Source organism: Aythya fuligula, chromosome 6 (assembly GCF_009819795.1).
Source record: "Aythya fuligula isolate bAytFul2 chromosome 6, bAytFul2.pri, whole genome shotgun sequence".
Lineage (NCBI taxonomy): Eukaryota > Metazoa > Chordata > Aves > Anseriformes > Anatidae > Aythya > Aythya fuligula.
Window position 1 is genome coordinate 31,834,215 of NC_045564.1, and position 14,542 is coordinate 31,848,756.

Genomic DNA, 14,542 nt, shown 5'->3' on the forward strand with positions numbered 1-14,542 from the left:
CCCCCCGGCGGTGATGGCAGCCCTAAGCCCCGTCCCCCGCTCCGCCCCGCTCCGTCACATCCTTCTCCTCCCCTACCGGCCGCCGCCATCCACTGGTCGGAGCTGTGGGGCGGCCCCCGAAGGGGGGGGACAGCGGTGGCGGTGGTGGTGGCCGGGGGGGGGGGGGGGTGTCCTCGGGGGTCCCGGCCATGGCTCAGCTGGAGACGCAGTACCAGAGGCTGGAGAGCTCCTCCACGGAGTCCCCACCCGGCGGTGGAGACCTCCTGGTGCACGTCCCCGAGGGAGCCAAGTGTGAGCCGGGGGGAATGGGGGCACCGGGGGGTATCGGGGGACACCGAGGGGAATGGGGGGGAACGGAAAAAAGGGGCTGGTGTAGGGCCCGAGGGAACGGGGGTGGGGGTTTGGGGTTACGGGGAGCATGGGTGGGAGGCTATGGGGTCAAGGGGACTGTAATGGGAGGTTGGCAGGCTGCTGGGGGAGCAGGGGTAGGGGTTTGGGGTCGGGGGGCACTGGGGGTGTGGGGTTGTGGGGTTGGGGGCAGCGGGGTGGTGTTGGTTTGCTTGCTCACCCTATCTCTCTCCCTTCAGCTCCGTGGCACCATATAGAGAACCTGGACCTCTTCTTCTCTCGGATATCCTTTCCCAGCTGGGCATGGCTTGGAGCTGGGGTGGGGGCTGCCCCCGTCCCCCATAGCTCTGGAGGGGCTGTGGGGTGGCAGACCCTCTGTCTGTGGGTGTCCCTGTGTTGTCCTGCGCCTGAGAGCTTTCCTGAGTTTGTGCCCTGTGCTGGGACATAATCCTTCTCTGACAGCTAGGTGGGGGAAGAATGGGGTTGGGTTGGGGCTGGGCTTGCTGTCCCAAGGGAGCTTTAGCAGGGCATTGTGCATTTCCATGCCAGGAGGGAGCCAGCTCCCTGCTGAGGAGGGCTGGGAGGCCTGTAGGCGATGGAGAGGGATTTGGCTGAGGGCCTGTGGTCGCCCGTGGGACAGCAGCCTCTCCGTCCTGTGTCAGAGGGAAGGGGTCTCCAGATTCTTCTCCTTGACTGTAGCGTTCACGTCTATAACCTGCACCAGAAGAATGGCTTCACCTGCATGCTCATCGGGGAGATCTTTGAGCTCATGTAAGTGCAGGCTGCCCTTCTGTTGGGGCTGTGACAGCTGCTGGGGAATGGTTACCGCAGTTGGGTGGGCAGGAGGATGCCCTTTACAGTCATCTTGTCCACCCCTCGATAGAGTTACCCGTGCCGAAACCTTCGGTTCATTTTGGGGAACTGTTGCTGTGGCAGTGCGTGACCCTGCGTCTTCGTGACGTGTCACCCTGTGTCCTGCCTGCTTCATGTTTTTGCGGGGGCAGAAGCGTGATTCCCTCACGGCTTCTCCCTTTCTTCACAGGCAGTTCATCTTCGTGGTGGCGTTCACCACCTTTCTGATCAGCTGCGTGGATTATGACATCCTCTTCGCCAACAAGGCAGTAAATCACAGCCAGCATCCAACTGAGCCCATTAAGGTGACTCTACCTGATGCCTTCCTGCCTCCAAATGTCTGCAGTGCGAGGTAGGTGCTAGCAAGGGCACGTGAGCCACTGCTCTTGCTTCTTCAGGTACTGAGATCTCCTTCCCTGGGCTCGATTCCCACTCTGTGCTCTTCCTGCTTGCAGAATCCAGGCGAACAGCTTCCTCATCTGCATCCTGGTGATAGCTGGAGTTTTCTGGATCCACCGGCTTGTCAAATTTATTTACAATATCTGCTGCTACTGGGAGATTCACTCTTTCTACATCAACGCCCTCCGCATCCCCATGGTAAGTAAGTAGCTGGGCCAAGGGCTGCACGTGGTGCTGCTGAGGGAAGCGGGAGGCGTGTGGCGAGAAGCAGCTCACCTCCACTCCTCTCCGTGCTCAGCTTCTCCAGGAGGCTTGTGCTGAGCTCTTGTCCCCCTGCTTCAGCTCATCCCAGCCTATGTGACTGCATGGCAAACCCTCCAGCAGCCAGCTTACTGCCTGTGAACCCCTCTGCCCAGCTCTCCACCCCTCTCTGTGTTGGCACGAGCTTCTGCCATCTGCCACCCAGTATGTTTATTCTCCTGCGATGGCCTTTTCTGCGGTGCCTTTCAGCAGAAGGGACATCAGTGAGGGCATTCTCAGGCCTCCCTGGGAAGCAGAGGGCAGCAGCTTCCTCATTTACTGGAACTGTGATGGGGAAACTGGGGCGTGGAGCTACCTAGCTGCTGAAGACAGGCTGATCAGTGTGTCAAAGCTGGGCTTTGAGGCTTGCACGTACATCCTCGTCCAGAGTCCTTGCTCTGACAGACAACGCTGAAGGGTGTGTGCGCGTGTTTTGAGGAGAGATTGTGTCTTGAGAAAGATGGGATGGAGCCACGAGGCTTGGGTTGTCCCCAGCTTTTTCACAGGCTCCGTCTGGGGTGCTGGTTGAGTCCCTTCCCCTGTCTGTGCCTTGCTGCTGACTCCAAACGCAGGACTGTGAGCTCTGGGAGGATTCACATGAGACTGGGCCTGTGCTCCTGCCTCCCCAGCAGCTGGAAAACAGCCACCTCCATAAAGTGAGGGGGAAAGGGCACTGGGGCAAGGCGTGGGGTTTGCTCGCTGCTGCAGGCTGAGGCAGTGCAGGAAGAGGTGCCTGATGGCAGGATTTCGGCTCATTCATGCCCTGAGGGGCGTGCTGGGACCCGCTGTTTGGGTGAGCCCAGCCTGCCCCTAACCTCGCTGCTTTCCCCTACAGTCCAACCTGCCCTACTACACCTGGCAGGAGGTGCAGGCCCGCATCGTGCAGATCCAGAAGGAGCACCAGATCTGCATCCACAAGAAGGAGCTGACAGAGCTGGACATCTACCACCGCATCCTCCGCTTCAAGAACTACATGGTGGCCATGGTGAACAAGTCGCTGCTGCCCATCCGCTTCCGCCTGCCCCTGCTGGGAGACACCGTCTTCTACACGCGGGGGCTCAAGTACAACTTCGAGCTCATCTTCTTCTGGGGGCCTGGCTCTCTCTTCGAGAACGAGTGGAGCCTGAAGGCCGAGTACAAGCGGGCTGGGAACCGCCTGGAGCTGGCCGAGAAGCTCAGCACTCGCATCCTCTGGATTGGCATCGCCAACTTCCTCCTCTGCCCTCTCATCCTCATCTGGCAGATCCTCTACGCCTTCTTCAGCTACACGGAGATCCTGAAGCGGGAGCCGGGCAGCCTGGGGGCCCGCTGCTGGTCTCTCTACGGCCGCTGTTACCTCCGTCACTTCAACGAGCTGGACCACGAACTGCACTCGCGCCTCAGCAAAGGCTACAAGCCAGCTTCCAAGTACATGAACTGCTTCATCTCCCCGCTCCTCACCATCGTGGCCAAGAACGTGGCCTTCTTTGCTGGCTCCATCCTGGCGGTGCTCATCGCTCTCACCATCTACGACGAAGACGTGCTGGCTGTCGAGCACGTCCTGACCACGGTCACCCTGCTGGGGGTGGGCATCACGGTGTGCAGGTGAGGTGGGTCCGGGCTGCCCCCGTGCTGAGGGACTCCTAGGTTACAAGTGGACGTGAACCTGTGTGAGTGAAGGGCACGGCTTGGGGGCTCGCAGTGGGGCAGGCAGGAGAAAGGGGGAGCTTGGACGCTGTGGAGATGCCTTCAGGGATGATGTGATGGTGTGGGGGTGTTGCTGGAGCTGGACAGTGACATCCTGGGGCTGGGCAGGCAGGAGGGGTTGGGTTGGAGTGAAGGCCACAGGTGAAGCTGCGATGTGGGCCAGTCGCCCTGCCACCCCAGGACGAGGTCTTCCAGGAACGCTGACGTTTTCCTGCCCTGCAGGTCCTTCATCCCCGACCAGCACCTGGTGTTTTGCCCAGAGCAGCTGCTGCGTGTCATCCTGGCGCACATCCACTACATGCCTGACCACTGGCAGGGCAATGCCCACCGCTACGAGACCAGGGACGAGTTTGCCCAGCTCTTCCAGTACAAAGCGGTGAGCCTGGCACGCGAGGGGCTGGGATGGAAACTCTCTCCCATCCCTGGGCTGGCAGAGGATCGAGGCAGCTTTCTCAGAGACCCCCAGCCCCAGAAAACGGGCTGGAGCTGGCTTTGGGGCTGGCAGCTTTCTTGACCTCCTCAGCCTCGCGCTGAGCCCGCCGTCTTTGTGCTCAGGTCTTCATCCTGGAGGAGCTCCTGAGCCCCATCATTACCCCCCTGATCCTCATCGTCTGCCTGCGGCCCAAGTCCCTGGACATCGTCGACTTCTTCCGCAACTTCACGGTGGAGGTGGTGGGTGTGGGCGACACCTGCTCCTTCGCCCAGATGGACGTGCGCCAGCATGGCCACCCGGCGGTAGGTCCCGCAGGGAGCAGGAGGGCAGCGTGGGCCCCGCACATCGTATCTGCTCCTTCAGGCACTGAAAAGGCTGTAAAGCACCGCTCCTGGCAGCTGGGCTGCTTTTGCCCGGGAGACAAGGAGCCTAGGGGAGATGGGAGATCCTTTCCCTTTGGACAAAACCTACTCTGGAGTGAAAGGATCGGTCTGTGTGCTGTGCCTGGGGATGCGGGTTGCTCATCAGGAGGGACACCCTAGTGAAAGGGACAGGAGCTAGGGAGGGGTGGTCTCGCTGTGGCAGGCAGCTTTTAAGAAGTTATTTGTTGGCTGTAGCTGCTCTTGCTGCGGGTTTCAGCTCCGTTCTTTGTGACTGGCCCTCATCTCTCTAGTTCCCTTGGATATTTTGGGGTGGAGGTGGAAGGTGGGCTGCAAGGGCTGTACTAATACAGGGCTTTTGGTACAGCGCTCGCCTTCTGCACAGAGCCGTGGCCCAAACCAGCTGTGGGATTCCTGGGCTCGGCACGGGCATAAAGCAGATCCTGACCCTCTTTACCTCTCTGTGCTCCACAGTGGATGTCAGCAGGAAAGACGGAGGCCTCCATTTACCAGCAGGCGGAGGACGGCAAGACGGAGCTGTCCCTCATGCACTTCGCCATCACCAACCCCAAGTGGCAGCCGCCCCGCGAGAGCACGGCCTTCATCGGCTTCCTCAAGGAGCGGGTGCACCGCGACAGCAGCGTGGCGCTGGCCCAGCAGGCTGTGCTCCCCGAAAATGCCCTCTTCAGCTCCATCCAGTCCCTGCAGTCGGAGTCGGAGGTGCCTGGGAATGGGGGGGGGACGTGGGGTGTTCCTAGGGTGCCAACAAGCTGTAATAATCGGACCTTCTGGGCAAAGTTTGCCCTCGGCTGTGCTGGGATGTGAAACGTGGTGGATCAGCACTCGTTGGGACTGCTTCTGGCTCTCTAGGGAAGGGCCTCCAGGTCTCTGCGCAGGGCAGTGATTCTCCCTCTGTTTTGACTCTGCAGCCTCACAGCCTGATTGCCAATGTGATAGCGGGCTCCTCGGCGCTGGGCTTCCATGTGGGCCGCGATGGGCAGGCTTCTCGCCACCTCTCCGAAGTGGCCTCGGCCCTGCGCTCCTTCTCCCCGCTCCAGTCTGCCCAGCAGCCCCCCAGTGGCTTCCAGACGGCAGGAAGGGCCGGAGAGGGCACCCAGCCTCGGGGTGCCAGTGCCATGACGGCCTCTGGGTAAGCTGCAGGCTGGAACGGGGTGGGAAGACCAAGCACTTGTAGCTTGGGACAGTAAGGGCCATCTACACAAGGAGAGTTAGGCCCACAGGGTTATGTTGTCCCCAAGAGGTGGCACTGGGGCTCTGGTGTTCTCCTGTAGGGCCCACGGTGTTGAGAAACCCCTGGTGGGGCAGAGGCAGCCTTCAACCCTTCCTGGGGGTGAAGGGTAGGATGGAATAGGGCCTGCCCTGGTGCTGGGTGCTGCTTGCTCTGGCAGTGAGAGGCTGATGAGCTCTGAGCACAGAGGCACAGTGTGGTGGTGTTCCTGGAGTGGGGGACTTGGGGAGATGCCGCAGAGCTCCTGTTCCTATCCAGCATGGGAGTCTGAGAGCCTGGCGTTAGAGCAGAGAGGGGTCTGGAGGGGTGATGGGGGCCCCCTGGGCAGCAAACCTCACTCGTGTTTCCCGTGGCAGTGCTGATGCGAGGACGGTGAGCTCGGGGAGCAGTGCCTGGGAGGGTCAGCTGCAGAGCATGATTCTCTCAGAGTACGCCTCCACCGAGATGAGTCTCCACGCGCTCTACATGCACGAGGTGAGCAGCCTGAAGCTGGGCTGGCCGGAGGGGTGGCAGGACCGGGGCGTCCTTCCTTGGGGGTCGGAGTGAGCTGCGGAGAGGGCCTGTGGGGGAATTTGGGCTCTCCCCACGTGGTTGACCTGCTCATGTTTTGGTCCCGCAGCTGCACAAGCAGCACGCCCAGCTGGAGCCCGAGCGGCACACTTGGCACCGGCGGGAGAGCGACGAGAGCGGGGAGAGCGCCCACGAGGAGCTGGACGCTCAGCGGGGTGCCCCCGTCCCCATCCCTCGCTCTGCCAGCTACCCCTTCTCCTCGCCGCGGCAGCCTGCCGAGGAGACGGCCACGCTGCAGACTGGCTTCCAGCGGCGCTACGGTGGCATCACAGGTACGAGAGCCACAGCAGGGAGCTGAGCTCCAGCCTCAAATCCCACAACCAACGCCCTGTGCGGGGTTGGCACGAGCGACCTGCTTGCCCCAGAAGACTGACGGCCCCCCTCTCAGCTAACTGATCCCCCTCCTCGTCCCTCCTGCAGACCCCGGCACAGTGCACAGAGCCCCGTCGCACTTCTCCCGCCTCCCCTTGGGAGGCTGGGCTGAGGACGGGCAGGCAGCGAGACACCCAGAGCCCGTGCCAGAGGAGAGCTCGGAGGATGAGCTTCCACCGCAGATCCACAAGGTAGGGGTGAAGGCTGCTGGCTCCGGATACCGGGTGAGGGTGCCAGTCCCAGGAAGGGCCACATCCCTCCTCTGTCTTGCAGGTATAGCCTTGTAGACGGGGGATCTCGTGGGGGATGCAGACTGGGGACCACCTGGGCAGCAGGATGCGGCGTCAGCCTGGTTCTTCTCCCATCCCGAGGGGACCGGGTGGTCGCGGGCTCCGTTTTATTGCCATCCTTTTTCCGGAGAGAGACAAAGCTGCCGGGCTGGCGGCTCTGCGGCGGCGGCGCCTTGTGTCCAGCCAGCACCACTCTGACTCTCGTGGGGTGGACGCGTGTGTGAGTACATAACCTGTGTCTGTGTTCACGTCTGTGTCGTCTGTGCCGGAGGATCGCTGCGGAACCTGGGACAGCGGACGGGACGGGACTGGCAGCGACGGGCGCGGAGGTGGCGGCTGCTGGTGGCAGAGACGGGGAGAAAGCACCAGCTCCGGCCGGCCACGGGGAGCTGGGAGCTGCCTCCCGAACGAAGGCAGGGAGCTGGTGTCCCCTGGGGGCACTGCCTGCAGCCCTGGGGGTGCCCAGCGCCGCGTTCCCCCTCCCAGAGAGGACCAATGTTGTGCCCCTCCGGCTGGAGCAGGACAGCAGCGGGGCAGTCGCCCACCCGTTTGCCCCAGCACCCTGCAGCAGGATGCCCCCAGCTGCTGCTCTGCGTGTCGGGCCGGGACCTAGAGCTGCTGGGATCAGCTCCGGGCTGCAGGGATGCTGCAGCTCCTCCCCGGCTCCCATGACGGCTGCCCTGGTGCAGGCACACAAGGAGGGGACCTTGGGGTGGCAGTCCTGGCTCTCTGCTGTCCTTCCCTGCCCTGTCCTGGGGCTAAGGTGGCACTTTCTGCCCTGCGCGGTGCCCGTGGGATGTGCTCGCAGTGCCAAGGAGCCCCTGGCGTGGTGCAGCCTGGTGTCACCCGGGAGTGCACGCAGCCTGCTCGGAGCCCACGGTGGAGGTCTTGTGCTCTGTGTATCGATTCCCTGCCCGCTATGCCCGGTCCGTGATGGGTCTGTTTTCCTCTCGTGGCCATTTCTGTGGTATCCGGCCTTCCCTCCTGCCCAGACAAAGGCTTCAGTGTGTCTCGCATCTTCCCCCAGGGGCTCCTGGCTCCGTCCTTCCTTCCCGAGGCCATCCTTCTGCTTCAGCTGCTGTGGAGGCCACATGCAAAGCAGCTGGCTGGTGCCTCGCGTGGGAAGGAGGGGTGCCCTGAACCAAAAAGGGAGAGGCAAACCCTAGCCCAGCCCTTGGGGGGGGGGATGGAGGAAGGCATCAGGATCCTGGCTGCGCAGCGTGACCTTGGCCAAGGCCCCGAGATCATTCTGCTTTCCCTCGCCTCTCTCCCAGTGGCAGCCCGTGAGGCTCTGCGTCTCGGCTCCCCAGTGCCAGGCTTTGCTTCCACCTCGCTCCCCTTGGCTCCGGCAGGGATGCCTTGCTTTTGCCGTGCCCAGCAGCGCTCTGGAGCTCCCAATCTCCCATTCCTGGAGCGCAGAGGGTGACCTTGCTTCCCCTGCCAGGTTATTGCCCCCTGCCCTTTGAGCCCGGGCCAGGCGCAGGGTGCTGAGCCAGCTGCTGCTCCTGTGGCACCGAGGACAGGGTGGAGGCGGTGATCAGGGCTCCTTCTTCAACCCTGGGCTTCCCTGCACCCCTGGGACCTGCGAGTGGTGGCGATCTCTGCCGAGCTAGGGAGCAAAGAGGGAGCAAAACCTTCCCAGCCTGTGCCACCCGGGCTCCCTCCGGGCAGGGAGGTGACCGAGGTGATGTTCCAGGGATTGCACAGGCTGGGCACGGATGGCCTTGAAGGCAAGCTCAGCCCCGAGGGCTGTGGGATGCCACATCTGGGTGTCCTGGCATCACTGCTGCCGCTTCCCAAGCTGGGCAGCTGGAGGCTGGCTGCGTTTTTGGGGCAAGGGGGGGGAAAGCCCTGTGCCTTTCCCCGGGCTCGAGGGAGGGAGAGGCCGGCCAGGAGCCCCTCGCCGCATGTCGTGCTTGTGTGGTCGGTGTCCCGTGTGCATGGCGAGCCGCGTTTCCTCGGCCCCGTGGGCATGGGGGTGCCCGGGGAGCCCTCACGACGAATAAAAGCCTGTCAGGGGTCTATCAGCCGTGTCCGTCTGTCTGTCCGCACCGGGGGGGGGGGATGCTGCGGTGCCAGCAGCACCAGGGCTTGTGCTGCCCAGGGACCTGGGGGGGGGGGGGGGGGGGTTGGTGTGGGGTGCTTTTGGGGCGTTTTTGGGGTGACGGAGGGGGACGCACAGGGAGCCTGGAGGTGCGCAGGGCCTGCCGTGGTTGCCAAGAGCGGCTGGAAGGAGCTAAATATAAATTCATTTATTTATATCCGACTCCATCTGTGCCGGGGAGGGGAGGGGAAGGGAGGGGAGGGGGGGGCGCACCCCGTCCTGCCCGACCTCTCCCCGGGGGCTATCAGCAGCCCCAGGGCCCGGCTGCCCGAGGAGATAACAGGGTGGAGAGGGGGGGGGAGGAACGGGAACGGGGCGAGGGGAGGGGAAGAAGGGAGGGAAGGAGAGGGGAGGGCCGGGCCCGGCGGGGCGGGGAGCGGCGGAGAGGCGGTGCCAGGGCCTGGAGGAGGCAGCGAGCCCGGGAGGGACACCGGGAGGCGGCGGGGCCGGGGGCAGGTGAACGGGGACGGGACGGGAGGGGACGGGGGGCGGCTGCCCGGGGGGCTGGGGAGGGGTCTTGGGGTTGGGGAGGGCGCACGGCGTGCGCGCAGCCCGGGGGTCGCCCCCTAAGGGCACCCCAACATCGCCCCCTTGTCACCCCCCCCACCTGTAGGTCCCTGGTGGCACCCATCCGCACCCTTTGTGCCCCCACCCCACACACTGAGCCCCCTCTCCCCCCCAATTTCTCTCCCCGCAGCCCCCCGCCCGGCGAGGATGGCGCTGCTTTGGGGCTACTGCGAGGGCAACGGCTCGGTGGCGCAGGCGTGGGTGCAGGGGGGCTTCCAGCCCTGCTTCTTCTTCACCCTGGTGCCCGCCGTGCTGCTCAGCGTCTGCCTGCTGCTGGGAGCCCTGCAGTACGCCTGCTACCTCCGTTTCGGCCGCGCCATGGAGCCCAAATACATCCCTCGCTCGCCCCTCTACCGTGCCCAAGTCCTGCTGTCCCTGCTGCTGGCCCTGCAGCCCTTCGGGGGGCTGCTGTGGCAAGTAGGGGGGCCCGGGAGGCTGTACGGGTACATGGTGCTGCACGCCTGCCTCTGGGCCCTCAGCTGGGGCTGCGCCGTGGCCCTCCTGCAGCTGGAGCGCACGCGGGTGCTGGCGCACGACCGCACGCGGGGCCACGGCACCGTCCTCCTCCTCTTCTGGGCGCTGGCCTTCGCCGCCGAGAACCTGGCGCTGGTGTGCTGGAGGAGCCCGCTGTGGTGGTGGGCGCTGGGGGACACCAACCAGAAGGTAAGAGGGCAGGGAAGGGGGTCGGTGGGCGCCCTCCCACCCCCTGGGATTCACCTCTCCCGTCTCGTGCCCGTCTCGAACCCTTCTCCCCCCCCAGGTGCAGTTTGGCTTCTGGCTGCTGCGGTACGTCTGCACCTTCCTGCTCTTTGTCCTGGGCATGAAGGCGCCGGGGCTGCCCCACAAACCCTACATGCTGCTGGTCAACGAGGAGGAGCGGGACGTGGAGAACAGCCAGGTGAGTCCAGGGACCCCGGGAGATCGGGGCCGGTTTTCTTGCTCGGTGACCCCTCTCTCTCTGCGCTCCCCCAGCCGCTGCTGCAGGACGCGGGCAGGAGCAGCTCCACCTGGAAGGATTTTCGGAGGAAGCTGCGGCTGCTGGCGCAGTACATGTGGCCGAAAGGCAACCGCCTGCTGCAGGGGCTGGTGCTCTTCTGCATGGCTCTCATGGGGCTGGAGCGGGCCATCAACGTCTTCGTCCCCATCTACTACAAGAACATCGGTGAGGTGCCCGGGGATGGTTGTCCTGGCTCAGGGACGCCCTGTCCCCGCTGTCAGGAGGCTTGGGGGTGTCCCCAACTTGGCCATCACAGAGCAAATTTGGCACACCCCAAGGGATGCTGCATTTTGGGACGGCCGCCCTCTGCTTCACCGAGTGCTGGGGGGGGGACACGAGTGACCCGGGAGGGTGCAGGGACCTGGCAGGAGCTGGGTGCTGGGGCTGGAGCTGGGTGCTGGGGCTGCTTCCCGTGGGGCACCCAGCGGTGCTCCCTGCCCCGACACGTGCCCAACTGTCCCCAGTGAACGAGCTGACGGAGGGTGCCCCCTGGCACACCCTGGCCTGGACCGTCTGCATCTACGTGGGGCTGAAGTTCCTGCAGGGCGGCGGCGCCGGTAAGGACGGGGTGCTGGGGACAGACAGCGTGGGGACACCGCGGGTTGGGGGGACCCCATCCCCACCCGTTGCCCCTCCTTGTCCCCCCGCAGGCTCCACCGGCTTCGTGAGCAACCTGCGCACCTTCCTGTGGGTGTGGGTGCAGCAGTTCACCAACCGGCAGGTGCAGGTGCAGCTCTTCGCCCACCTCCACGGCTTGTCCCTGCGCTGGCACCTGGGCCGCCGCACCGGCGAGGTGCTGCGCAGCGTGGACCGGGGCACCAGCAGCATCAACAGCCTGCTCAGGTCAGAGCCAGCCCGCGGAGCTGGCCGGGCTCACCTCTCCGACCGGCCTCGCCTGATGTCCCCTCTGTCCCCTCCCTGCAGCTACATCGTCTTCAGCATCGTCCCCACCGTCGCCGACATCGTCATCGGCATCGTTTATTTCACCTCCGTCTTCAGCGCCTGGTTCGGCCTCATCATCTTCGTGTGCATGAGCCTCTACCTGAGTGAGTGCGACGGGGAAAGAAAAAAAGGGGGGTGCCAGGCTCTGGCCACCCCGCACCGACACGGCCCCTTCCCACCGCAGCTCTGACCATCTTCATCACCGAGTGGAGGACCAAGTACCGGCGGGACATGAACACGCGGGACAACGAGGCCAAGTCCCGGGCCGTGGATTCGCTGCTCAACTTCGAGACGGTGACAACGGAGGGGGGAGGGTGGGTGCTGAGCATCACCCCCCCGGCGCTGGGGAGGGTGCTGAGCCCTGCCCTGCGTCCCGCAGGTGAAGTATTACAACGCCGAGAGCTACGAGGTGAACCGCTTCAACGAGGCCATCGTCAAGTACCAGGCACGGGGAGCTCCGCACCGGGGTGGAGGGGAAGGAGCCGGGATTTTTGGGCGGTGACGGGGCTTTGCCGTGGTTCGGGGGGGCTCACGGAGCACCTCGCCTCTTGCAGCTCTCCGAGTGGAAGGTGAGCGCCTCGCTGGGCCTCCTCAACCAGACCCAGAACCTGGTCATCGGCATGGGGCTGCTGGCGGGGTCGCTGCTCTGCGCCTACTTCGTCACCGAGAACAAGCTGCAGGTGAGGCCGGGGCCAGCCCTGCCCCGGGGAGGGGGGTCCTGCCACTGGGGGTGACGGCCACGTCTCCTCCCGGCCCTTCCAGGTGGGGGATTTTGTCCTCTTCGGCACCTACATCATCCAGCTCTACACACCGCTCAACTGGTTCGGGACGTACTACAGGTACTGCTGCCCCCTCCCCGGGAGCGCACGGCGCGCGGCGAGCTCCCCAAACCCTCCCCTCCGCTCTTTGCCCCCCTTTCCAGGATGATCCAAAACTCCTTCGTGGACATGGAGAACATGTTCGAGCTCTTCCACGAGGAGCAGGAGGTGAGGGGGCTGCATCCCGAACCCCCTCCCCGGGTGCTGGGGCTGGTGCTGAGGTCGGGGCGCTCTGCCCGGCAGGTGAAGGACGCGGTGAACGCCGGAGACCTGCACCTGGAGGCCGGGCGCATCGAGTTTGAGAACGTGCACTTCAGCTACGTGGACGGGTACGGGGCGCTGGGCAGGGCGGGGGTGAAGCCAGCCATGGGATCTGGCACGGGGACGTGGGGGGACGGGAGGTGGCCCTGAGCTCTGCTCCCTCTCCCAGGAAGGAAATCCTGCAGGACGTCTCCTTCTCCGTGATGCCTGGGCAGACCCTGGCTCTGGTGAGAGCAGGAGCGTGGGATTTGGGGCGGGGAGGTGGTGGGGACGAGGGGGTGAAGGACCGGCCCTAAAGCGGGACAGTCCTTCCTCGCTCAGCCCCTCGCATCCAGCAGCTGGGGGGGGGGTCCTCTGGTGTCCCCAAAATCCTTTGAGCGCAGGTGGGACCCTCGGGCTCGGGGAAGAGCACCATCATCCGCCTGCTCTTCCGCTTCTACGACGTGCGGGGCGGCTGCATCCGCATCGACGGGCAGGACATCTCCCAGGTGAGCTCTGCAGGGTGGGAAAGGGGGCGGCGGGGCACCGGGAGTGGGGTCTGAACGAGCCTTTCCCCCCCACACCCCCCACCCCACAACCTCCCCAGGTGAAGCAGGCGTCGCTGCGCACCCACATCGGGGTGGTGCCCCAGGACACGGTGCTCTTCAACGACACCATCGCCAACAACATCCGCTACGGCCGGGTCCTGGCCACCGACGAGGAGGTGCAGGAGGCAGCCCGGGCCGCCGACATCCACGACCGCATCCTTTCCTTCCCCGACGGTGAGCACCTTGTGGCTCACGGGGTGGGCGCTGCTGGCCCTGCTCTGCCTCTCCCTGTAATCCTTCTGGGTCCTGCCCCTGCCTCGGAGGGAGCAGCACAGTTTATTCCTGCCCTTGTGCCCTCAGGGTACAGCACCCAGGTGGGGGAGCGGGGGCTGAAGCTGAGCGGGGGGGAGAAGCAGCGCGTGGCCATCGCGCGCACCATCCTGAAGGGCCCCCGCATCATCCTGCTGGACGAGGTAAGGGCAAAGCCTCCCCCCCCCCCCCCAATCCTTTTTTTTTGTCCCAGCCGTGCCCTGCAGCAGCCCCCTTTTTGGCAAGCTGCCTCCCGTGGCCACGTCCCTCTCCCCCAGGCCACCTCCGCGCTGGACACGGAGACGGAGAGGAACATCCAGGCCTCCCTGGCCAAGGTGTGCGCCCACCGCACCAGCATCGTCGTGGCACACAGGTAGGGATGGGGGGAAGGGGCTGATCCAGCTCACAAAGCCCTCCTGCAGCGGGGTGGCAGGATTTCGGAGGGCATGGGGGAGGGCAAGCCCCACAGATGTGCCACAGCATCCTCTGGAGCAGCTCATCCTGGCGCTCAGACACCTTTCCTGGCCAGCTTGGGGCATCACCAAGGGTTCCTTGGGCTGGCTGAGGAGGAGCAGGGACTTTCCTCACCCCCCACCCCATGGGACAGCAGCTCCTGGCGCTGTGCATGCCCCTTTTTACCCCCCCCCCGCCCTCTCCCCGCAGGCTCTCCACCGTGGTGGGCGCAGACCAGATCCTGGTGCTCAAGGACGGGCGGATTGCAGAGCGCGGGAGGTGAGCGAGGGAGCCGGGGGGGGCTTGGTGCCACCTACCCACGGGGACCCCGGCTCTGGGGCCGGCTCAGGAGCCTGCAGTCCCCCCGTTGTCCCCGCAGGCACGAGGAGCTGCTGCAGAAGGGCGGCGTGTACGCCAGCATGTGGCTGCAGCAGCAGCAGGCTGGGGACGAGGGCGAGAGCAAGGAGCGGCGCACCGAGAAGCCCCCCGGCAGCAAGAAGGGGCCGTGAGGAGGGCCGGGGGCTCCGCTGTGACTCCGAAGCAAGGCTCGGGGTCCCCGTGGTGCCGGGGGACCCCCGCCGGCGGCTGCGGCTCCGTGTGTGCGCCAGGAGCGGCAGGGACTGGCTTGGACACTCCGCTGCGTTTGTACCCGTTTGGTTTGCTGGTGTGGAGCTCCTTAAACCTG

The 14,542-nt window shown here is 64.9% G+C and overlaps 2 protein-coding genes across 2 annotated transcripts; both read left to right on the forward strand.

Annotated features, from left to right (window-relative positions):
• Positions 1 to 131: 131 nt before the first annotated feature.
• Positions 132 to 7,239, forward strand: ATG9A (autophagy related 9A). Its single transcript, XM_032190572.1, has 14 exons — positions 132 to 291; positions 588 to 631; positions 1,055 to 1,119; positions 1,391 to 1,552; positions 1,656 to 1,797; positions 2,735 to 3,483; positions 3,808 to 3,961; positions 4,141 to 4,320; positions 4,873 to 5,118; positions 5,328 to 5,548; positions 6,004 to 6,121; positions 6,267 to 6,489; positions 6,638 to 6,780; positions 6,863 to 7,239. Exons 1-14 carry the CDS (start codon positions 189 to 191, stop codon positions 6,866 to 6,868), a joined length of 2,556 nt encoding a protein of 851 aa, XP_032046463.1. The 5' UTR covers positions 132 to 188; the 3' UTR covers positions 6,869 to 7,239.
• A 2,147-nt stretch (positions 7,240 to 9,386) lies between these two features.
• Positions 9,387 to 14,492, forward strand: ABCB6 (ATP binding cassette subfamily B member 6 (Langereis blood group)). The gene is made up of 20 exons (XM_032190267.1): positions 9,387 to 9,439; positions 9,681 to 10,213; positions 10,311 to 10,448; positions 10,523 to 10,712; positions 11,012 to 11,104; positions 11,198 to 11,390; positions 11,472 to 11,593; positions 11,674 to 11,783; positions 11,869 to 11,934; positions 12,044 to 12,169; positions 12,252 to 12,328; positions 12,412 to 12,475; positions 12,551 to 12,636; positions 12,738 to 12,795; positions 12,952 to 13,056; positions 13,155 to 13,329; positions 13,456 to 13,568; positions 13,683 to 13,777; positions 14,068 to 14,136; positions 14,237 to 14,492. Exons 2-20 carry the CDS (start codon positions 9,698 to 9,700, stop codon positions 14,364 to 14,366), a joined length of 2,526 nt encoding a protein of 841 aa, XP_032046158.1. The 5' UTR covers positions 9,387 to 9,439; positions 9,681 to 9,697; the 3' UTR covers positions 14,367 to 14,492.
• Positions 14,493 to 14,542: the final 50 nt, after the last annotated feature.